A 25,945-nucleotide genomic window follows, 5' to 3' on the forward strand; every position below is an offset into this window, starting at 1 on the left:
AAGAATAAAATAGAAGTGCGCTCAATTAAGCGCGCCCGTATTTCATTTGTAGTTACGCGCCAAGAATAGAACAGACAAGGAGAGTAAATAATGAGAGAAGGACAGAGATAGGATAAAAATATGGAAATCAGCGCCATCTTCAGAGTGCCGCAAATGAAACTCAATATATAAGGACAGAAAATGTTAAAAAAGGATAGAGATAGAATAAGAATTAACCATCAGCGCCATCTCTTGAGTTTTGGAGATATCTTTTCGAAGAATGATCTTTGAAGCAATTAAGAGATGGCGTTACATTTTAATTCTTATTCTACCTTACCCTTATCTCGAAAGATGCCTCTAGCACTCGAGAGATGGCGCTGACAATCAATTCTTATTCTATCTCTATCCTTCTCCTACTATTTCCTATCCTTATTTATTGAGTTTCATTTGCGGCACACTGAAGATGGCGCTGATTTCCATATTTTTATCCTATCTCTATCCTTCTCTTACTATTTGCTGTCTTTATTTATTGAGTTTCATTTGGCATACTGAAGATGGCGTTGATTTCCATATTTTTATCCTATCTCTATCCTTCTTCTACTATCTAGTTTCCTTGTCTATATTTACTAGCGCGCGTATCACGAGTGAATTGCGGGATTATTCGAATATTTAATTTGTAATCGCTTTATGTATAAATTATACTTTTTTTAAATATTTGAAATAGTCGAATAGATGAATAATTATAAAAAATTCAAAAAATTGAAAATATATAATTTTACCTTTCTTATAAGAATAGGATATAATATACATACAAACATTATTCACACAATTTTTTTATAAGAAAACGGAATGATTTATCATTTATCATCTGGTCTGTCAAGTGTAATATTGGAATCGTTAAAAGTAAAGGAAATTAGTCTCTGGTAATCGAAACAATTGCTAATATCTTATTACTAAAAATTCTTAAAATTATAATTAATTATAATTATTAAAATATAAATTACAGATACATAGTATTCAAAAAATAGAGGGAACTATGCGATTGAAATCGCTTTTTCATTCCGATATCTCAATTCGTTGTCAAGATATAAGGATAAAAGTGACATAGCGTTTATTAACACGGTGCAGAGAATGCGAATAGGACCACGATTCACTGACCTACACTTTTTCTTGGAAATGCGTCTTTCCAAGAATTACATCTGTCGCTTGTCTACAGTTTGGGATAGGTCAATGAGACGAAGTGCAAGCGAGAGATCCGAGTAAGTAACAAGGACGGAGATAGTAAACGATCAAAAATTACCCTTTTTTTAAGCGACGATATTTTCGAAACCGGAAATCGTATCGGGATAAATGAAAAACAATTTTAAAGGGGAAAGTTCCACGCTTCTAACGATTGTTCACTGGTTGACCGAAAGTCATTATTTTCGAAGATATAGCGATTCAAAATTTTCCTAATTTTAATAAAGTTTGATCGAGTTTTATGATAAATTATGTGATAAATATATTTACTTCTGGAAGAATATTGCTTACAACGATTTTGGTAATGGTACATTGAAGATTTAAAATTAATTTAAAAATTTCTTTATCTGTATTTTTGTTTAATTACTATATTGATTATTTAAATAGGTTTTGTGGATTCTATCGTTTTTTGTAATAAAAAAAATATATATTTGCATGAGAATTCGCAATCTAGTCATTAGTAATTACAAATGATCATAGAGAGATACAATATTGCAATAAAATTTCAATAATCCTTACTATTATTTTACTTTTAATAATTTTCTTCTTGCAATTTTTATAATCTATATTCTAAAATACAGATAAAAAATTACATTTATTTATTCTTTTTTTTAATTAATAGGCTATTACAAAATGATCTACGACGATATCAATTGGATATAGATCGCCTCTTATCTTCGATCCGAGAATTTCCCCAAGATTCATGTGTTGAATCGTGTCCAAATAATCAACGAAATTAATCATTCAAAAGTAATCAAAAATATATCGATCTATTGATATTTTTAGAAAATATACTTATCTCGTGAAACAGAATATATTCCTTGGCATTCTAGTTTCTGATATACACGATATATTGTAAAATTTCAATCATCGATCAGTTCTATCAAATGTAAACGTTATTATCAAATTAACGATTCGCAAAAATTTTCACAAAGAATAAAATGCCTCCTCGAATATTATCATACACTTATGTATGATTTTAAATTCGGGAAAAATTTCTGTTTTAGAAATAGAATAGAAAAAATTTAATATTTTGAGAAGTTCAAGAATCTATTCATCCTCTATTTCATTCCTAATCATTTCCTAATTAATATTTCATCCTATTTTCTGATCCTATAATAAATTGCATGAAACTCTTAATTAATCTAAATCTTATCAAGAAAATTAAGGATAATTAAGCATTTAAATTTAATACCAAGGTTGCATCGCATGAACGATAAACGCCTCCATCGACATAGACTTGAAACAAGGCTAAAATTATTAGAAATTAATAAAAAAAAAACTGTTATTTGTACGATATTATTGAAATCTCATGGACAATAATCTTACATTTCGATGTAAAAAAGCATTTAATCGTATAATATCACACATTTGGTCGAATATATTCCTTCTCTTCGACACAACTTAAACAGCTTACTCGTGCTATTCGTGGCAATCGCGTGGAAAAGTTTTTTAATTGACATTTCAAATGTTTTTCGTTCTAGCCAGACTAATAGAACTTATTTTCGATATCCTTATCTGGAAAATCAACAGCCAGGATCAACTAGATAAGGTAATTCTGACTTGATAATATTATCTTATTATCGAAGTAAAATTACATTTTACATGTGGATTAAACAAATCATAATTATCTTTCGTTTCTTTTAGATTGAGGACTTTTTTGCGAACGATTAACAAAGGATTCCGATATATATTATCATGTGTGTGAAAAAAAATTGAAAAAAGTAATCAAGAAAATTGTATCGATCATTTCAAACAAGAAATATTGTAAAGCAAAATGTATAAAAATAGCACTGAAGCGTTGGTAATCTTCTTAATTAAATTATAATCGCTATTTCATTACTTTCTTTTTTACAATTTTAATGAGAAATATTATGCAATAAAAATATACGAATTTAAATATATTTTCTTTAATGAAATTTCTTTAAAAATAATTAATTGTTACGAATTGTTATGAAATATTTTTCTTCTAAAAATATCTTTTCAATCTTCGATTTTAGGGTTTATTTTCATTTCTTTAAGAGGGATATAAGAAAGGGATATAAGAAAGGGATATAAAAATATAATATGATAAATAATTTTACAAAAATTATAATGTCATACGTAATATACGTTATATGATAAAATTGATGATTTATATTATGTGATTAATATGAATTGGACGTAATAAAAGAGAGAAATATTATAAAATGTATTACAATCATTTTTTAATTATTTTGTAAGATTATTTATTTATAACAATCAATTAATATCGATACAAATCTTTTAATTCGATTTAATCTTATTGTGAGACCAAGTAATATAAAATTTTTTCAGCAAATAAAACGAGCTAATCAAAAGGCTAAAATTGTATTATCGTAAAAATTAAAAAATTAAAAAAAAAAAAAATTTCTATTTGGTCGCGTATAGATTTCAATTAATTTTAGTAGTAAATTTAAAAATTATATATTACGATATCTATGTATGATATTTTCCAAAGCAAGAGAGAAAGAAAATTATTTCTAATACCGTTAAAGATACATTTCACATTTATCCATCGTTTATTCATTTAATCATCGTTTATTTATCGAAATTGCATTTATCAGAGTTAATTCAACATCGCTAATTTATTTTCTTATAAAATAAATTTCAAGATTACGAGATTAAAAGAGAAATGAAGATAAAATATTGTATTTATTAAAACGTTCTTCTTTTCCAAAGCTATACATATATTGCCATTTCAAGATTTTTTTATCTGCACGTGAGCATTAATTTCCAATGTCGTGTACAATTTAATTTAATGATAAATCTAAATGGACAATTGAGTTAATGAAGTGCGACCCATCTGATTTTATTATTGATATAAAAATTAAAAATTGTTTTCTGGAAGGATATTTACATTACAAACTTCGATAAATATCGTAATTTAATTTGATTCTTTAATGTTTTCTCGAGATAGAAATCGAAATTTATTATTTATAATTGTCAACGAACTATTCTGTATAATTACGAAACAACTTCGATATAATGCGTAATTTTTATAATCATTAAGCACGAGATAAGATTACGACATTAATTTTCAGATTATAACGAAATAAATAATGCACTTTTCCAAATCTCGTATTTAAAATATTTGTTCATGATCATGAAAACGAAAATATTCATTATATCGAATCTTTAAATATTGTAGTTTAATTATTATTATTATTATTAAGTTTCTATCAATCCTTTTGCAAAATTATAAAATTTAATACATTAAATTGTGAAAAAAAATAATAAATTTAAATCTTCAATAGAATCATTAATTACATTAGTTACATCAACATTAAACTATATTATTAAATATAGTTTAATATCAATGATATATTGATAAATGAATTGAGATGCATCTTTTTTACAATTTGAAAATTCAAAAATCTTAAAACAAAACAAATGTATCATTGGTATCAAGAAACTTCAAGAGGATTAACAAAGATATTATATTATAAATATTATTATCCCACATTACGAATATTATACAAACGATAATGTTATCGTATCGTTTCCTCGAGTTAGGTAATTATATTATAATGTTACGACTCTTCATGATTCGATGAGAATCGAACAAAAAATTTAATTACATTACGTTTCAATCGGTCATTCGATAAAAAATCGTGCTAAATAATGATTTTGTACAAGAGAAATGCTTTTATCGTTTTTCAGTAAATGTTCCTATTAATCGATCGGACATCTTAAAGGGACATCTCAATTGCGAAATATTTTTTTTATCATCTGGAAAATCAATTAGATATAACGATATAAAATTTTAAAGCATGAAATTTCAATTTCAGGATCCAGGATTGCGTAATAAATTTGAAAATTGTATTTAGAAATTGTGTTGCTTTTAAATTATATATTAATTCGATAATATTATCAATATCTTTAGTGATTATAAATGATTGATGTATGATGCTATATAATTCGTAATAAAATAAGCAATAAAATTATTCTTATATAATTCTTTTTTTTTTTCGAGGAAATCAAATTGATGGTATAGAGATTCTTTCGCGTAATTGGATGAATTTATATTCTAAATGGAGTGAGAAGAGTTTGGAGGGAGAAAAAAATTTTACGAGATAAAAATAAATTGCTTCTAATGATAAATCATGGTGATAGGTCGTGGTACTTTGAAGATAAAGATGTTTTAAATATTTCAAGATCATCATTTTTAATTAAATTATAGATGCAATTGTACGTAATATAATGTATGTAACAAAGAGAATATTTTGTTGTATTTTTTTTTCTTTTATAACAGGAAAGAAAGTCACAATTTCAGAAAGCTTAAAACTTTTAAAATATTTTTTTATTTTTGGAGACGATTCTGAGTTTTTGAAGATTTGTTGATTTAAGAAAGTTACATAATAATTTAAAGGAAAAAAAAAATTGAAGAATAAGAAATTGAAAAAAAAAATTTTATTCTAAATACTATTCAAATACACGTCCAATTTTAAATTTCAATTATTATTTAGAGTTATCAATGTCACAGAGATTACACATATATGTTATCTATTTTATCACTATTATATTTTTCTATTAGAAAAATAATGATAGAGTTCTTTTTGATAACCTGATAATTATTATAATACCTTAATTACATTTTATCATTTTCTATAATATAACAATAAATATTTCTCATAAAAATTAATCTACCAAACATTTATATAATAACTATTAAAAATATCCGAGAAACATTTATTTTTCAATAAAAATATCAAGAAACTTTGATTTTTTTTCTTCTAAATAACGCCTATATTTTTGATTTTACAGAATTCCAATTGAAATCTACTAACCTAACAGTCACTTCAGATAATTTTGAATCAAGAATCCAAGTCCAATTAAGCAAATTACACATTTATAAAATAAGATATGTTCCTAAATAAATCTATGACGCGTTAAAACGAGTCATAAAACATAAATACACTTGACACCGGCACATTAAGCAAATCTATGATGAATCGATTCCCTCGAGGAAAAAAAAACTCTCCCACACGCGGAAAGAAAGAAAAATTCTACACCTTCCACGATCCAACTTTATCAACTTTTTCGAACTCGTATTTATCAAATCTATCGAAAATAAATTATTCGAACACCTTCGTAAGCTTACTTTTTAAAACTAAAAATAAAATACTCGTTCAACCATTTATTAACCTAGGTCGTGTCGTGAGAAACAAAGAACGTTCGTTCGATTATTGAACATTTGAGGGGAAAAAAAAAAAAAAAAAAAAAAAAAGAAAAAGAAAAAGAAAAAAAAATTCGTAATATCTTCGCTTCGAAAGATTAACGCTATGATATTAAGTCGCGTTCATTATCGAGAGACGAAAGGTACCAATGGCCGAGCCATCGATAAGATAATTGATGATGGTAAATAACGAAATGTGCACACGGATTGGATTGGATGGAACCGGCGGAGAGGAGAGAGAAAAAAAAGTTGGCGGCGAAAAGATCGGCGATCTAGTGGGCCGCGGGATCGCGGCGAGTTCGAAGATTTAGCAGAAACATCACGCCTCTTATCGGGAGTGTGCACGTCTATTAATAAAAGTAACGTGTCGCGGACCGCACTCGATCGTGAACCGTGTTCTGTGTCCGTGAAACGGATTGCGATACGCATCCGATATTGGTGTAGCTTTCACTTTTCGTAGGGGACACATCTGCCATCGTCGCCGCTGGTCTTTTAACGGGGAAGGATGTGACTATGAAGATACACCGGTACGGGTGTTAGATCGAAGCTAAATTGAACGAGTTGACAGGGGAACGTAAGTTGACAATTTTCGACTCGATTCGAAAGAATTTTTTTCTCTTTTCCTTTCTTTTTGTATTAATATTTCTTATTTAAGGTTAATCAATGAAAATTTCGAGTTGGAGAGAAAAAAATTTTTTTTTTCTTTTATAATTACGAATTTTGTATTTGTATTTCTTGCGTGAAATTTTTAGGGGGCAAATAAGGGAAGAATTTTTAATATATTTTTGTCCATTTGAAAATGGAAAAAAATCAAACTTCATTATCTTTGAGGATCGACGGAAAAGTTTGTTCAAATTATTCTATTGTTCTACTTCGCAATCGAAAAGATATTTTATCTCGATTTATAAAAAAAAAAACTTTTTATCGTATTTCTATTCTTCAAGTTTTCTCCCGTTGATTGAAACACACATTTCATCAAGTTGCAGACACTTTCCTCTTTGTAAAATTCATAACATTCCGAATTTAAATAAGATAAATCTGTCAAATCCGATTCATTATATTATTTCAACAAGAAAACGATAAATGTGTATAAATGTATATAATTTTTATAACACAGATTATCGAACGACAAGAAGTATTATCACCACCATCATCATGAATTTATTCTGGGACCAAATTTCCATCATTATCCTCCTTTTGCTGTTCGCTGGACATCAAACGGAGGGGAACAAGACCGACGCGCAACAAGATCTCGATTATCGATTGCCAAAAACTGTCATCCCTTCCAGTTACGAAATTTTACTGATGCCAAAATTGAAAGATGATTTCAAATTCGAGGGACGCGTGCACATCAACGCTACTATACAAAAATTGACCAACACCATAACGCTCCACTATAAGAAAATAGAGATATTGAAGTTGACGATCACGTGCAACAAAGAGTTGCAAGAGATCACGAATACAACGTACAACAACATAACCGAGAAATACGAGATTACGCTTAAAAACGATCTGATCGCGGAAACAAAAGTTTCGATTAATATTGCGTATAGAGGAAATCTTAGGGACGATATGATTGGATTTTACAGAAGCTCGTACTTCGATTCCAAAGGAACTCTTAGGTAAAATTTTAAACTATGAAATGATGTAACATAATATTTTTATTATTTTTATAACTTAAAACTCTCAAAATATAGATGAAGAGTAATTTGCATAAGTGACTGATATGAAAATTTTATAGATTTGTGATTTTCAGATTTGAGCCTTATTTTATTTTATAATTTTGTCAATTATATCAAGTATAATTAAAAAATAAAAATAAAACAAGTATTATATATTTGTAAATTAGAAAGATTGATTTGAAGGATTTTAAAAATCAAAATCTTTTAAGATTTTAATTCTTGATACTTTTAGAGTTTAAAAGTTTTGAGATCCTGTGAAATTTCGAATTTTTCTTTTTAAACGATTCAGGTGGCTCGCTTCCACGCAATTCCAAACAACACATGCAAGGCATGCTTTTCCCTGCTTCGACGAACCAAGCTTCAAGGCAAAATTTATAATCAGAATTTTGAGGCCAGCAGAATATACTTGCCTAAGCAATATGCAACTAAAGAGTAGCATAAAAGTGTGAGTAACTATATAGTTTGAAACACTAACATTAATAAAATATAATTAATAAACTTTTACCTGAAACGTTTTAAACGAACTAAAAATATAAAAGAACTAAAAAAAATAAAATTAGCGCAAAAAGATATTTTTTTGACTAAAATTAAAATAAATAAAAATTGGCAAATTGATTTTCAAATAAATGATTTAATAAATTTTTGCCAAATCGTCTGCAGAGAGCAAGGTTATTGGGACGAATTCGAGGAAAGCATCCCTATGTCGACCTATCTGGTAGCCTTCGTCATCTCGGAATTCGAGGCCGTCAAAATGGAGGGACGTGAAAACTTCAATGTCTGGGCCAGGCCAGACGCCATCGATCAGGCCAAATACGCTTTGACGATCGGCATACAAGGTCTCAAGTATCTCTCCAATCGTTTCCAACAAAATTATCAGCTTCCCAAGATGGACATGGTGGCCGTTCCCGATTTCTCAGCAGGCGCGATGGAGAATTGGGGCCTCATCACCTATCGCGAATCAAGATTGTTGTACGACAAGGCTACGAGTTCGGATATCGCTAAGCAAAGCATCGCCTCGGTGATCATCCACGAATTAACCCACATGTGGTTTGGAAACATGATCACGCCCGAATGGTGGAGCTACTTGTGGCTGAGCGAAGCGTTTGCCAGATACTTCCAATATTTTGCCACTGCACAGGTAAGGATATAGAGTGTTAGTTCTGATACAGGGCAGAGATTGATAATTGGTAAAAAAGTAAGTTTTTCGTGAAGCTTTTTCTGCCAGAAATATTTTCAATATGTTTTCAATATTGCCAATATAGAATGATTAGAGAATATAGAATGTTATTCATAGTGGAGGATAGAGATTGATAATTGATAAAAGAAATAAGTTTTTGAAGCATTTGCTAGATAGTTTCAATATTTTGCCAGAAAAGTAGATTGATAATTGATAAAATAGTAAAGTTGTTCGTGAGATATTTTCAATATTTTGACACTGTATAAGTAAGAATATGGGATATTATACGTGATAGAAGGCTGAGATTAACAGATAATAAGATGGATATATAATACCATGTATATATGTAAATTCAAATTTTGTATAAATATATAAAATTTTAATTTACAATTTCATATATATATATATTTTTTAATAACTAACAATTTTTCGATGATTATGATCAAATGGTTTTTGTTCGTGATACGTTTTCCAGGTGGAGAAAACGTGGAACATGGAGGAACAATTCCTCGTGGAACAACATCACACAGCTTATGCGTCCGATGGCATCGAGACTTCTCAACCTATGACCCGAGATGTTAAAAATTTATCGCAAATTAGCAGTGTAGGAGACACGATTACTTATAACAAGGGAGCGAGTGTTATACGAATGATGAATCTCATTTTTGGATCCGAAGTGTTCGATGCCACCCTTCAAAATTATCTGATCGCGTAATGATAATTATTAATTTAATTTCATACAGAGGAATTAATCAAAATAAATTTGGATCTACAATATATTTTTTTATACCAATAAAAAGGCAAAAATTACATTGGACAGTTGAAAATATTTTAAGGGTGGGTTCTAAGTAATCATAAAATTGATAGATTTACAAATTTTTTGATCAACTGTTATATCGATTCAAATTTAATATCGGAAAATTATTAAAATTAAAAATATAATATTTTATAGACACGTAAACTTTTATCCACTTCCTGTATACTCAAAACGATTGAACCAAAAATTACATTAATCTCTTAAGTATAATAAAATAATTTCTTCGATCACATTAATTTATATTCTTTGCAGTAACAAACACGCTAAAGTAGCGAAACCAGAAAATCTCTGGCTGGCACTGCAAAGGGAAATCAATCGTCGCCACAAACCACCGTTTAACGTGTCAGTCGCCCCGATCATGACCACGTGGACAGAGCAACCCGGATTTCCGGTCGTAACCGTTGCCATCAAGAATGGCGTGGTCACATTGCAACAACAACGTTTCCTCCTCAGGAATCTCAAGTCCACACCTACGAACTTGAGGTGGTGTATACCGATCACGTGGACCACTCAAGAAAATCCAAACTTCAATAGAATAAACGTGGAGTATTGGTTGCAAAATGAACGCGACACGATTAACATCAGTCAATCTTCAGGATGGGTGATATTTAACGTCCAAAGTGCTGGTAAGTACTATTAAAAAACGAGGATCGTCTCAAAATCTTTTCTTTTTCTCTAAAGAAAAAAAAATATATATATATATATATTTTCTTTGTGAATTAAACATAGAGAAGATATTTAGAGGTAGAGAATGATAGATAAAAATATTGAGGATGAGTTTTGAAGGATAGAAAAGTTAAACTGTTTTCTTTTTTTAATCCAAAGAATCAATTATTTAAGATGGAAAGAATTTTGAGAGTGAGTTTCAGAGAGAGAAGAGAAATGCTGTCAAACTATAAAAAACTAGTACAGATTTTTTTGTTTGTAACTTAAATAGTATACAAGAGTCAATTAGGGTGATAAAGATTTTAAAAATGAGTGTAGAAGGATAAAAGAGATACTGTTTCACTTTTTTTTACATGAAATCACATCATTGAAACATTTTTTCATATCAAAGAATAAGACGATAAGAATTCGCATTATTGAAGATTAATTTAAAAATTATTCAAATTAATTAATTTAAAAGAAACAGATTGTAATACTTTTATCTTTTCTCGTTCAAACAGATTTAATTAAATTTAAATGAAGATTGGTAACAATAGTGTAGTAGATACAAGTGTTAGAATGTATAAAGAGATTTATCAACTATGTTTATTACACTTATCGTAGACCTGTTTTGTTTATGAAGTGTATGTCTGCCTAGAAACAGAACAATGAACACGACAAACAACATTCATCTATCTTAGCCAATGTTCAACAATCAACTGCACATATTTTACATTGTAATTTATTTTTCTACATCTTATGTACATTTTTACTTCGTACGTGTTTATTTTGTCGATACGCCATTTCCAAGTGGCATCGTTCAAACGGGAAGTATATTTACCAAAACTCATATGACGCCTTTCCACAAATACGATTTACCGTGTTAATTTTGAATAAATATAACAATCTTCGACGTATAAATGTTATAAATGATAACTTATCTATAGCTTGAGTATAAAGCACACGATTCGAGAGTTCAACGATAAAGAATTTGATTTAACGATAAGCAAGCAAAATAGATTTGGAATTTAATGAGAGACGCAAATTTTATTATTTTTTGAAATTTAATAATTGCAGTTTTTGAACCAAAACATATATATATATATGTATGATAATTGTCCTGAAATTTTTCATTGAGAGAATTTCACTGTCTTCAATTCATTTTCATTCTTTTATTTTTTATCTAATATTTTTTATTTTTTGTTTGTTTTTTTTTTGCATAAAATAAAATTATTACGAGAAACGAGGAATGATATTTCATTAGTCAAGATCATGATGTTATAGATTGTTGCAAGTGTCTTGATATCGATTGCATTATAAAAAAAAAAAAAATACAAAAAAATCTAATCATGAGCTTCTTTTATTCTCATTAAATCCCACATCCTGAATATTGTCAATATTTTTTCTTACAATTTAGACATATCTTGATATAACGACACTTTGCATTTTTAAATCCATTTCATTTTCTATACTTGAAACTTATCTTTATTATATATATATCGTTAATGCAACTGATCATCTATTTTTATGTAATTAAAATGTTATTACGTTAGAAATGATTGTTTAATTATTTAATTAATACTTCTCAAATCTCTCAAATATCGTTTCACTAATCGAAATTTTCAGGTTTCTATCGAGTGAATTATGATAACGAGTCCTGGTATCGTATTATCAAAGTTCTGAACAGCAAAAATTACGCGGACATACACGTTCTTAACAGAGCCGCCATAGTCGACGATTTATTAAATTTAGCTAGAACTGGTTTCCTTCCTTATCGAACCGCCTTCGATGGCCTGCAATATCTTAAACGAGAAAATAATTATTTGCCGTTCAAAGCTGCGTTCTCGGCTCTCATGTATCTCGATCAACGATTTTCTGGACTGGATCAATATTATAAGCATTTAAAGGTTCGTCAAACTTAACGTACATATATATCTGCACAAAGATATTTGATTGTAAGAAAATTTTTTTCGATCATTCGTTATTTATCTTGCTGATCACGATTCGAGAAAACGCACAATTTCTGATTTATTTTTTATTAATTTAATCAGAACATTTAACTTTCAAATAATTTAAATTTAAATTTTTTAAATATAAGAGATACACAGTTTGATTTATTGAGGCATTTAATTTTTTATCAATTAATGATATTAGAAAAATTATGTATATTTTACAAAACTTTCTTATTTTGTTTTTAACAAAAAAGTGCATTTTGATTTGATCTTCAGTCTCTCGATTGAAAAATAATTTTTGTAGGAATTTGTCCTCCTCCTTATCGAGGATACGTACAAACGTGTCGGATACGTGGATCGTCCAATAGACGATAGATTAACAGTGTTATTGAGAAGCGAATTGAACAAATGGGCATGCAACTATGGCCACAAGAGTTGCGTGCAAATTTTCACCAAAATGTTTAGAAATTGGAAACAGGATAATATAACGTAAGCATTTTGCAACTGATCGATAATATTGAACAAACTTATCTGTTTTAATAAATGGAAATAGAAGGAAGGGAAGGAAAAAATAATTCATCGTATCTTTTCCTATTTCGTTACAATTTTCATGTTCCAGAATTGATCCAAACCAACGACCTGTCGCGTATTGCATGGGTATAAAATATGGAACGACGGAAGACTGGGAATTCTTATGGAAACAGTATTACGATTCGAATTCCGTGACTGAACAAACGGTTATATTGGAAGCTCTCGGTTGTACCCAGAATACTGTACTTTTGGAAAAGTAAGAACGTGATCACGAAAATTTGGAAAAAAAAAACTCAAACTAAAAGAATAAAAAAATGGAGATATTCTTTTTTATTATTAGACTACGAATATTTATGCAAAATTTAAAATATACTATACGTTATGATTCGAAGAAATTTGAAAAATGGAGCAATTTAAGCTCCGTTAAATTAAAATTTAATTTTAATTTAATTATATATATTTACATACGCAAGATTTATAATTGATCGATATTATAATTTGATCGTCACATTGTTTCAGATATCTATTGTACGCGCTCAAGAATTTCACGGAAAGCAGAATTCGAATGCAGGACAATTCCGCCGTATTCTCCGCAGTCTACAGTTCCAGCGTGTTTGGCGCGGAATTCGTGCTCAATTTCGTTGAGAAATATCAAGCTGAAATGACGAAATTGTACGCCCCAAAACAATTCAATCTCCAATTTTCTTTTTAAATTCTTTGAAGCTTATTTTAGCCTAATCTAAATTTTTGAAAATCTGCACGAAACAAAATTTTAATTCTAACGCATTAGATTAAGAACTATGATCGATGACTTTAATTCCCTTTCCAATGATTTAAGATTCAAAAATTAGATCTCATTTCTCATTACACTTTAACTAATTCCTTTTTTCCTCGTTAACAAACTATTTCTTACAGTTACAACGGAACGGACACGATTTCGAGCATCCTCTCGTTAGCCTCGAAACGTTTCTCGACCCAGAGATCGGTGGACAAATTCGAAAATTTGATCAAGAGGCACGAGACAGAATTCAAGAATAACTTGGACTCGTTGAACAACGCCCTCCAGATAGCTAAATACGAATTGTTGTGGGCGAAGAATTACTCGATACCGATTACGTCGTGGTTAATCTCGTTTAACAAAGATCACCACGAGAGCAAAATGGAGTATAGGCTGCCTGCGAGCGTAAAGCCAACGTCGTACGAGGTCTGGATACAAACCGATGTAAATGAGTTAGATAATTTTACGTTCTCTGGAACTGTATCGATTAACGCGATCGTTGAAGGGAAAACGCAGAATATCACTTTACATTCGTCGGGGTTAGATCACGGTGATGTTCTCGTGCATGTAAGAAACGAAACGGTCGCGATTAGCAGAATAGAAATAATTGAAAAATACGATTTCATGGTCATCGTGCTCAACGAAGAGTTGCAAGTCGGGCAGAATGTACTCGTCAAGATAGGATTCGCGGGACATCTGAACGAAGAGATGCGTGGATTTTACAGAAGCTCTTACGTAGACGGTAATGGTAAAACGAGGTGAGGAATTTCATAATTTTTTTTTTCTTGTACTTGTTTAAAGAAATACACACGTGTAAAGTGATTGACAATTGATGTAATGTGATTTCTAATGATTAATGATCGAAGATTAATTGTAAAATTAATTTCTATTTAAATATAAATCTAATTTTTCTGATATTATTCGTATATCCATGACGATATTTTTATGTTATAGGTTGATCACAGCGAGTTGAATTTATAATAAGCGATGTGTTATTAAGTTTATTACAATTGAATATTATTTATGTAACAGATGGTTAGCTGCCACGCACATGGAGCCAGTTGGAGCTCGAAAGATGTTCCAGTGTTTCGATGAACCAGCATTAAAAGCGACTTTCAAATTAAAGGTTACCGTGCCAAAGAATTTTAACGCGGTCAGTAATATGCCGATTGATAAGGAGTTAAATCAGTACGTAATTATTCTTTCTTGAATCTTATTGTTTTATATTCTGTTTGGAGACAAACATTTGAAATTCTTCATCCTTTTTACTCGATATTCTAAAATTATTCGATAGAATAAAATTTCTTGAAAAAAATATCTATATATATATATTTTGTTTTATATTCGTTAAAGAATTGTTATCTTAAGAATTACTTTTCATTGAAAGATATCGCGTGGAAGAACAACTGTCCGATATCAATTCTCATTCTCTAATATCCATTACTATGAAAACTTTCAAGGACAATTTTCCAGAATTCCATTGTCAAATGAATAATTTTATGATCATTCGATGGCTATTCACAATAGATTGAAAATTTATTGTAATTTGTACAGGGGCGAAAGGAAAGAAATCAGTTTCGAGAAAACGCCGAAAATGTCGACATACTTGTTCGCCCTGGTCGTTTCCGACTTCGCGTGGTTGAACGACAGCATTTTTGGAGTTTGGGCAAGGCGAGACGCGATCGAGGATGGACGATATGCCCTGTCCGTGATGAACGGCCTCGTTAATTTCTACGAGAAGGCGTTGGGCATCGCTTATCAACTGCCTAAACTCGACATGGTAGCACTGCCTGACTTCGTGTCGGGCGCAATGGAGAATTGGGGCCTGTTGACTTACAAGGAGAGGAACGTGTTGTACAATCACCAATTATCGAGCACCGCGTCGAAACAGAGCATAATAAACGTGATATCGCACGAAATCTCTCATCAATGGTTTGGAAATCTCGTGAGTCCACAGTGGTGGAAGTATTTGTGGTTGAACGAGGGTTTCGCAAGATATTTCCAGTACTTCGCAACTAAAAATGTAAATATGTCAGGTTCTATGTCATAAGAAATTATATATTTTATCTTCGATTGTTCTCGATAAGTAAATTTTTGAAAATTTTTCGTTAAGAATGATTTCGATTTATATAATTGTTCTTTTTGATAAATTTAAGAGCGAGAATATAATTTCTGAATATTTAATTCCTAGTATATTTTAGGGAATTAATTTTTTCCACGAGAAGAAGGATTTACGAAAGAAGTAATTTGATTTTTGAAAATTAATCATTATATTAAAATTCTTTCGTTCTTTTATATTTATATTTTATAAGACAGAGCCTAAGAGGTTTATCAGCATTTATAAAAAAAAATTCTGTGTTTAAGAGCGGTAGAAGATTATTAATTAATAATACTTTTTTAGGAGGAACCAACTTGGTCTTTGGAATCTCAGTTTATCGTGGAACAGGTTCATTCGGCTTTCGAGGCAGACAGTTCAGCATCCACACACGCTATGACCCACGATGTCTACAGTCCAACAGAAATTAGAGGAATATTCGATTCGATATCTTACGCTAAATCTGCTAGTGTGATAAGAATGATAGAAAAAGTATTGGGTCGCGAGGAATTCTTCGAGGCTCTTGGAAATTACTTAAAGAAACGGTAAGGTTTAACTTAAAATTAAGAATTTTCATTAACTCCTGTTTGATTGTTATTATTCACTTTTTTAAACTTATCAATTTCTATTTTTTACCATATTAACAATTAATAATATTTTTTTTTCGTAGTTTTGTACCATAAATTATTTAAATAATAATTACCTTTAATTTATCTCAAAGCTTAGTTCAAGATTATTTTACATAAATTAAAAAGTATAATTTACTAAGAATAAAAATTATATTGTTTTGAATCATCGAATAAAATCAATGAAAATAATAAATGTTCTAAATAATTTGTAAAATAATGAATCTATCAGGATACTGTTATATTTATATGTTTCTTTCCACATTTTATGATAATTATTACAGGCAATATGACGTAGCCACGCCAGAAGATCTGTTTGAGGCGTTCAAAGAAAAAGTAACCAACCAAACAATTAAAAACTTGTTCCTCACCATCATGAATAATTGGACCACTCAACCCGGATATCCTGTCCTTTACGTTACCTTACAAAACAATCGTATGGAACTCAGACAAAACAGATTCTTCTTGAATCCGAATGACAGATCGCCTCAAACCACTTGGTATATACCTATCAGTTGGACCAATCTTAACAATCCAAATTTCACTGACACGAAGCCAAAACTTTGGTTCAATGTTACCCAAGATAGCGTTCAATTGCCAAGTAAAAATCTTTATTTATTGAACGTGCAACAATCAGGTGAGTGAAAATGAACAATGCAGAATATCAATTGCAGAATATCTGCAAATTTTTAATCCACTTCAAACATATAAAATTTCGAGAATATATATATATATATTTTTTTTTTTGAGAACAATTGAAATTTTATTCTCACCTCTCTTAAATTAACAATATTAATTTTCATCTGTTTAATGAAAACAAAAATTTCAGGATACTATCGCGTAAACTACGATTACAAAACTTGGCAAGATATAATCGATTTCTTAAAGAGCGATAAATACTCGACGATACACGAAATCAATCGTGCAGCCTTAATCGATGATTTGTTAAATCTTGGCAGAGCGGAGCAATTGAATTACAGTGTCGTTTTAAACGCGACACAGTATCTGGTCAATGAAACGAATTACATACCGTGGCGAGCATTTTTCAACGGTTTGACTTACATACAGAGACAATTGGAGCAAAAGGATAATTACAATGCGTTCGTAGTATGTATTGAGAAATAATTCGAATACATTGTTTCTATAAGCGTATCTATTATCAGATTGTTTATTTCGATCGTTCATTTATTAAGCAATTGAAATGAGATCGTTTCGTCTCCGTTACACCGATGTCTTACTTTATTTTCTTCTCTCTTCTCTCTTAAGATTAACTTACAATTGCTTAATAAATTTAATAAACAAGTCTCGATCGAAATTCTCGTATAGCAACTTTTGTGTTTGTTTTGGCCCCCAGAATCGATCCTCCAAAGTTATTCCACGAATATAATTGCATATTCCGTGTAATATAATTGCTGTATATTAATTACAAAACAATACAGACATTATACATAACATAACTCTGTTTGTATGAAATAATGAATAATGACGAAGTATTTAAATTATTACATTGTAAAAATCATTTAATTGTATTGTAGCGATACGTGACCTCACTTTTAACACCGATATACAACAAGCTTGGATTTAAGGATAAATCAAACGATGATCACGTCACGTTGTTGTTCAGATCGCACGTTCGTAAATGGGCATGCAAATTTAACGTAACAGACTGCAAGGCGCAAGCTTTATCTCACTTCGATGCTTCAAACAACGGTGCAGAGTTAGTATTCTTATTTTCTTTATTAAACGTGCCTTTTTATATAACAAAAGAACTCAATTAAATTTAATTATATAAAAGTGTTAATCCATTAGATTAATCCGTTAGATTAATTACTTTTACGGATAATTTAAGGAAATCGTCAAAAAAAAAAATAACATTTTAATCATTTAATTTAAAAAATAAGATAATAATTATTTCTGAATACTTATTATATTTAATATTTATATTTTATAGACTTGAAGCTAATATTCGTGGTGTATCTTACTGCACGGTCGCTGAACAGAATGATAGGCAATTGTGGGATCGTTTATGGGAACTTTACACACAATCGACGTTTTCCGCGATAAAATCAATAATTCTTCAATCTCTATCCTGCGCCACCGAAGATGTCCTCCTCAAAGAGTAAGATTACGTTCATTTATGTAAACGTAAATAATAATTGATATCCTATTACATTTTGTTTAACGATAATTATATATTCTTCTATTTGTTCTAAAGTCTGCTCCAAAAGGCGATTACGAAGAATTCGGGAATACGATTCGAAGATCGTTCGAGCGTGTTCACTTCCGTTATCAATTCGAGCCCGGAAGGGGTTGAAAGCGTGATAGATTTCGTTCGAGAAAATTATGATAAAATGTGAGTAAATTGCAAAATTACACGATAAATTTTTTTAATAACGGTACAATGATTTTTTTTTTACAGGTATGAACAAGTTTCCAATGTGAACAGTATAGTGAATGCAATTGGAAAGAAGGTGTTCACAAACGAGCTTTACGCAAAGGTAATTCCTTTCCTCTTTTATGAATGAAATGAATATCTTGATTAAAAGACTGACGAAGATAAAATAGATTACTAATAAATATTTAACTATTTATTAGAAATTTATAATGTACAAATGATGCACGTGATGTACAGAAAAGCGCAAAATATCCAAAAATAAAGTACATTTCGATCGATAAAACTGATTTAAAGCTAACATTCTAAAAGTTATGTTAAGTTATTTTCATAGATTTCCATTTTTATTTTTGATCTTCTATATAGTTGTAATGTGCATAGTATCATGTATATCAACAAAATCATTTCATTTTTGGCAGAGCAAAATTTGCTCACCCATTATTTTATAATAAAATCTGATATTGAATTTATTATTCTTAATGTCCTAGTAAAAGTAGTAAAAAATTTATCGACAAGTTTTAATTCATTACTTTTTCACAGTACGTCGAATTGGTCAACTTGTTGGAGGAAAAGGGATCATTGAAAAACGCGAGAGGTTACGTGGATAACGCGGTACGGGAATTGAAATGGAACCAGAACAACGTTCCAAAGATATTCCAATGGCTCGAGGAAAATTATCCATCTTGCAATTACCGTTTACCAAAATTATTCTCTCCTTTGAGATACGACATTACCCTCTCTCCTTACTTCGAGGAAAGGAACTTCACATTCGACGGAAACGTTAAGATAGACATGAAACCTAAATCGAATTACGTATCTCGCATAGTAATACATTCTAACAAATTAGACATCGAGAACGTATCGGTATACGAAACGAATTCCGTTACGAAAGTGAAAAATGCGTTGCGTGTTAGCGGTCTTAGACAAAACACTGATACTCAGATGCTCACGATATTCTTGGACACTTATGTATCGTTCGATATCGTCACCCTTGAGATCGATTTTGTCGGTAAATTGAACGACAATATGGAAGGATTTTATAGAAGTTATTACACCGACTCTAAAGGAAACATTCGGTAAGTAGAAAAAGATTTTTTTTTTATTTTATGTTGCTATTATATATATATAGACTACGAATGTTTAAAAATATAGAAAAATTTTTGTGCTATAATGATTTCATATTTAGAATAATTATACATTAATTGAATAAAAATCTAGTAATAGAGTGCACATCTGTTAGTTCGTGCGATTTTCAATGGCGCGAAATTCAAACGTATGTATATAAAAAGGGTTCCAGAGGAATATAGCTCCATACTAATATCTATTTAAGGATAAGAGTCTACTTGATCTTCATTTTCTTCGTCGTGTTTATGAAAATTTTATTTTGCATAAATATCTGCAGTCTTTTTAACACTGTTTCCATTTTATCTTTCAAGATGGCTGGCTACCACTCATTTTGAACCGATTTACGCGAGGCAAGCGTTCCCCTGCTTCGATGAACCAGCTTTCAAAGCAAAATTCGCGATAAGGATCGAAAGATATAAGGAAGTGTATAATACGCTCAGCAATATGCCTCGATTGGAAACTCAAACAACGGAGTAAGTATATTTGAAAAGAATAAATAAATTTATTTCAACATGGAATAAAAATAATATGCTTTAAAGAGGCTTGTTTTCGTTTATCTTTTATTTCTACTTATTTATACATATTTATGCTGAATTATTATAATTGAGAATCTTGCAGTTCTATTACGATCAACTTTGAATAAATCAGAAAAATTATTTATAAATTTAATCGTTTTGATTAAAAAATAGATATTTTCATAGATTTCCATTTTTATTTTTGAATTTTTCAAATGAATTGTTCCAATGTAAAAAATACGAAAAATATATATCTGAATAAAAAAATAAAAAAAAATGTAAATCCAAATCTGCATTTATTGCACATATTGTAATGGATGTCCAAATTTTGTGATAACTTACTAAAATTATGTGAATTATTTTTTTTTTAAATTAAATAATTAAAAACTATCAAAAATGGAACTGCACAACTCTCTTGCTCTTATATTAATATAAATCTCTAATACAAATCCTACATTTTTTGTTCAATGTATTTGTTATTATGTTAACGTGCATAATAATAATAATAATTTTCCATTATTATTATTATTTTCTCGAATTATGTACAGTAAACCAGATCGTGTTGTGGATATATTCGATGAAACACCCCTGATGTCTACATACCTGGTAGCATTTGTCGTCAGTGACTTCAAATCTGTAAAAGAGATAAACGAAAACGAGAAGGTGAACGTTTGGGGCAGGCCGGATATAGTTTCGAAGGGCGAGTTAGCTGAAATCGCGGCCACGACCATCCTCGAGAATCTCTGCATAGAAACAGGACAAGCGTACGATTTGCCGAAATTGGATTTAATCGGAATTCCAGATTTTTCAATGGGGGCGATGGAAAACTGGGGCCTTGTCACGTTTAGGTAAAATCGTGCCGATTTATTTAATTTAGAAATCCTAAAATCTCGACAAATGTTTTAAAGCTCTGGATAATATGATTTTAAACGCTGCAAATACATTTTGGAATCTATTTTTTATAAATAGATACTTGTGAAGGATTGATTAATTCGATAATAAGTTTCATTGATATACTTTTAAAAATTTCATTCTCAAATAGATTCTCACTAAAGAAGTTTACTTGATTTTTACATGAAAATTTGAAATAATAATGCAATTTTATCTTAAATTAATATCTTTAGTTAGTAATATAAAAAGTGATCAAAAATTATGATATTCCTTTTCTTATGTATTTACGGCTGTCAGTAAATAGATTCATAAGTAACAATTATTTTGACATCGAATATAAAATAAATATAAATAAAATATGTAATCTCACAGGGAATACGGATTGTTTTACGACAAGGATGTAACGTCGTCTAAGTATGAGGACTATATAATCACTATAATCGCCCATGAGCTTGCTCACATGATGTTTGGAAATCTCGTCACCTGTGATTGGTGGGATTACATATGGTTGAACGAAGGTTTCGCCGAATTCATGCAATGGCGACTTGCCAATTCGGTAAGTCCTTTATAATATATATATATATATAAAACATATTTCTGGCAACAATATTTCTTTCATCTCCATATTAGAAATTTTACAATTAGAAAAGTTACAATTTTTATATTTCTCGCTTTATTTTCGTAATTATATATATATATAAATATATATAAATATAAACCAATTCCCCTTTTTTTTGTTAATAATCCAAATCATAGCTAGAGAATTACTATTTGTAAGCAGAATTTGGACAAATTCATGAATACGAATGAATATACATTTTTTAATATCCGTATTCATATTAAATTAATATACAAAATAAATATTTCGAATCAAAATATTCTACACGATGTGACAAAGATATTTTTAACGCTTCTCAATAAAAATCATCACAGTTCCGATCTTTCTACGGTTACAACGATCTGTTCGTGGTTGATGAACTCCAAGTAGCTATGCAGAACGATGCTTCAGAATCGACCCATCCCATGATTAATCCGGTCAGCAAGCCTGCCGAAATCTCGAAGATTTTTGACAGTGTTACTTACGGAAAGTGTGAGTACTTACGAAACTCTGATATCACATCTTTTAATACATTTTTCCAATTTCCAATTATTTTTAATCCAATGATCGATCCACGCTAGGAAGTAATAATAATAATTATCATATTGGAATTATTATTATTATTCTCTGTACAACTTTAAATTTTAATTTCGAGAAATATAATCTACCACTGTACTTATAAATATGTAAATATTATTTTGCAGCATCCAGCGTAATACGAATGATACAGAAATCATTGAAGCCAGAGACGTTTCACCGCGCTGTGAATTTGTATTTAGCCGAACGTCGATTCAACACTTCGACCCCTAACGATCTTTGGAACGCTTTCGATAAAGCTATCAAGGAGACGAATGATCTAGATGATTGGCAGATCGATATGAAAACGTTGATGCACGGTTGGACAAATGAGCGAGGATATCCTGTCGTTTATGCAACGTTGGAGGCCAACACGATAACGTTGACTCAGGTAGTTTTCTTTTTTTTTTAATAATCAACAATTATTTTCCAATAATATATGAACACTTTGATGAGCAAAATATTTTAACATTCTAAAAACGCTCACAACAATACGGAGAGTTGAGAATCATTGTATCTGATAACTGATAGAAAATGAAACTGAATAATATCATTTTTAATTGATTGATATCAATCATTTCGGTATACTAATTACAAGTTAAAACCAATGAATGAAACTGGAAAATATATAGAGACAATTTATATACCAATTCTTTATCAGTTGAATTCGGTACTGTTATAATTTTTATCGATATTTATCTTAACAAGAGGATACTTGATATGAAAATAATTAAACCAATCCCGGAAACAATTTTTCCAGAGAAATTTCAACACGAAGGAAATAATCGACGATTTCTACATACCCATCACGATGACCACCGCCTCCCAACCCGATTTCGAAACAACTTGGACCAACATTTGGTTGAACAACGGGCCGAGAACTCTTCACCACCCGAATCCGGACGAGTGGTTCGTCCTGAACGTTCAACAGAGCGGTTACTACAGGGTGAATTACGACGTTAATTCGTGGACGAAGTTGATCGACGCGTTGAACAAAAGCGATCACAGCACGATAGACGTGACGAATCGGGCTCAAATTATCGACGATCTGTTGAATTTGGCACGGGCTGGCCACGTCGATTACGAGATCGCTCTCAACGGAACCACGTATCTGTGGAACGAGAAGTACTACATACCGTGGAAGGCGTTTTTCAACGGGTTCAATTTCATGGTGCAACGTTACCAAGGGCAGAAAGGGGAGGATTTGATCAAACGATACGCCTTGATGTTGGCCAATGGCATGTACGAGAAAATCGGTTTCGTTGATGACGAGATGGAGAGTCATTCGGATCATTTGAGCCGAGATCTCATCCTTGCTTGGATGTGCAGACTGGGCCATAAGAATTGTGTGAATACGTCCGTCGAGTTGTTCGCCAATTGGATGAAGAAAGGAAATTCGTAAGAGAAAGATATCTTTTTATTGTGTCATTTAATTGTACGAATAATTGCTTTCTAATTTTTTTCTTTTTCTCTCTCTCTATACGTTCTTTCGATTTCTTATTTCGTCGTGATTCTTTAAATTGCACTAAATTTTAATATACGATAATTATTACAATAATTATAGAATTATATTGTCAAAATTCTTTCGATCTTTTATCGATATTAATTTAGCATTGGTGAACTCGTCGATATATTTTGTTTTGTTAGAAATAAAAGAAAATATAAATTCATTCTTCGTGGGATACGATTATTCGGATTCGATTATTAAGATTAAAACGAACAGAAAATTTTCGAACGATAAATTTTAGGATTTCGCCAAATTCAAGAGCAGCGGTTTATTGTACAGCCATAAGGGAAGGAAGTCAAGATACGTGGGAATTCCTATGGGAGGAGTATCGAAGCACAAACTTTGCTTCTGAGAAGAAAATTATACTCGATGCTCTTGGTTGCTCCAGTGACGAAGAGACATTGAACTCGTGAGTCTAGCTGAAAATAAATTTTTTAAACGATCTTTCTATTTATTTAATTTTAATTTTAATTTTAATTTTTCTATTTATTCGCAGATATCTCAGAATTGCATTGGTTAATCAATCTTCTATCCGAAAACAGGATATTAATACTGTGTTTGCTTCCATTTATAATTCAGGAAAATTCGGGGTAGACACGATGATAGATTTCCTAATAAATAATTATAAAATGTTATACGATTAGTAAGTGCACGCGTAATTAAATTGTAAAATTGTAAAAAATAAGGATATAAGAAACAAGAATATATTACAATCTGTTCACTTTCAGCTATGATAATTGGGAAGGCGTCCAAGATTTAGTTTCTAAATTGGCGCCTAAGATTTCCACTCCAAATCAACTTGCAAAGGTATTATATTTATTTATTTATTACATTTTTATAATTACTTGAAATTTTTAATACTTTAAATTTTTGTCTCTTAAATTTACATTTTGTAAGATTAAAATTCCAATTGAACTGTTCAATCACATTCCTTTTATAGTTAAAAATCTTTTTATTGTTTAAACAATCGATCAATTGAATAAGTATTTCACTTGTCGATCGAAAGTTTAAACAATAAAGAGATTCTCGAATTAAGTCGTGTAATTCGCACAGTTTCATTCCATTAAACTACTGATCGAAAAAGAAATTTATTGTATGAAACACAATAATTTGGTGGAATCGAACGTGTTAAAAATTTTCAATAATATTTATCTTTATTAAATCTTGTAGCTGAAAGAATTGAATACCAAAGAAAGTGACATCTCGATTATAATGAGCAGCATCGATTCCGCGATTGAAATCGCTGTGGAAAACATGAAATGGTACGAGAAGTATTCGGAACAGATTAACACATGGTTCAACCACACTATTCATAGGATGCAATCTGACAGTGGGAATGCAGCTACCTCAATTGTCCCGAATAACTTAGGCATAACTTTTGTGACAGTATTCTCGTTATTCGGATACTTGTTAAATCAATAATGAGCAGGGACAGGGAGAATGTACAATTTTTTTGTGTACAAAATTTTCGAACGAATATTGTTATATATACTAATTTTGTAAATTATATTTTATGAATATTGAATGATTTGTAACGCTATGCTTGTTTTTAATAAGTGAAATAAAGTTATGTATTTGGCTCGCGTCATTTTATAAGTATAATAACGATTTTCTTTTTTTTTT

At 30.3% G+C, this 25,945-nt stretch overlaps 1 protein-coding gene across 1 annotated transcript; it reads left to right on the forward strand.

The window, feature by feature from the left end:
- The first annotated feature begins 6,646 nt into the window (after positions 1-6,646).
- On the forward strand, positions 6,647-25,924 carry LOC122716655 (putative aminopeptidase-2). The gene is made up of 31 exons (XM_043939944.1): positions 6,647-6,989; positions 7,533-8,037; positions 8,387-8,542; positions 8,758-9,235; positions 9,750-9,985; positions 10,344-10,717; positions 12,363-12,643; positions 12,993-13,177; positions 13,308-13,475; positions 13,739-13,891; positions 14,135-14,755; positions 15,030-15,185; positions 15,552-16,020; positions 16,399-16,637; positions 17,003-17,355; positions 17,548-17,825; positions 18,254-18,435; positions 18,670-18,837; positions 18,934-19,071; positions 19,138-19,216; positions 19,651-20,186; positions 20,547-20,708; positions 21,299-21,598; positions 22,014-22,197; positions 22,575-22,731; positions 22,944-23,206; positions 23,576-24,213; positions 24,564-24,731; positions 24,819-24,965; positions 25,051-25,129; positions 25,493-25,924. Exons 2-31 carry the CDS (start codon positions 7,571-7,573, stop codon positions 25,742-25,744), a joined length of 8,067 nt encoding a protein of 2,688 aa, XP_043795879.1. The 5' UTR covers positions 6,647-6,989; positions 7,533-7,570; the 3' UTR covers positions 25,745-25,924.
- Positions 25,925-25,945: the final 21 nt, after the last annotated feature.

The sequence above is a fragment of the Apis laboriosa genome, unplaced genomic scaffold (assembly GCF_014066325.1).
Source record: "Apis laboriosa isolate Shangri-la unplaced genomic scaffold, ASM1406632v1 scaffold47_cov149, whole genome shotgun sequence".
Classification (NCBI taxonomy): Eukaryota; Metazoa; Arthropoda; class Insecta; order Hymenoptera; family Apidae; genus Apis; species Apis laboriosa.

Bases quoted from the DNA above. Each gene is read 5' to 3' on its own strand.
- LOC122716655 (XM_043939944.1), top strand. From the start codon at position 7,571: ATGAATTTATTCTGGGACCAAATTTCCATCATTATCCTCCTTTTGCTG. The intron at 22,732-22,943 runs GTGAGTACTTAC...ATTATTTTGCAG, and splicing joins CAGTGTTACTTACGGAAAGT to CATCCAGCGTAATACGAATG. The intron at 24,966-25,050 runs GTAAGTGCACGC...GTTCACTTTCAG, and splicing joins TATAAAATGTTATACGATTA to CTATGATAATTGGGAAGGCG.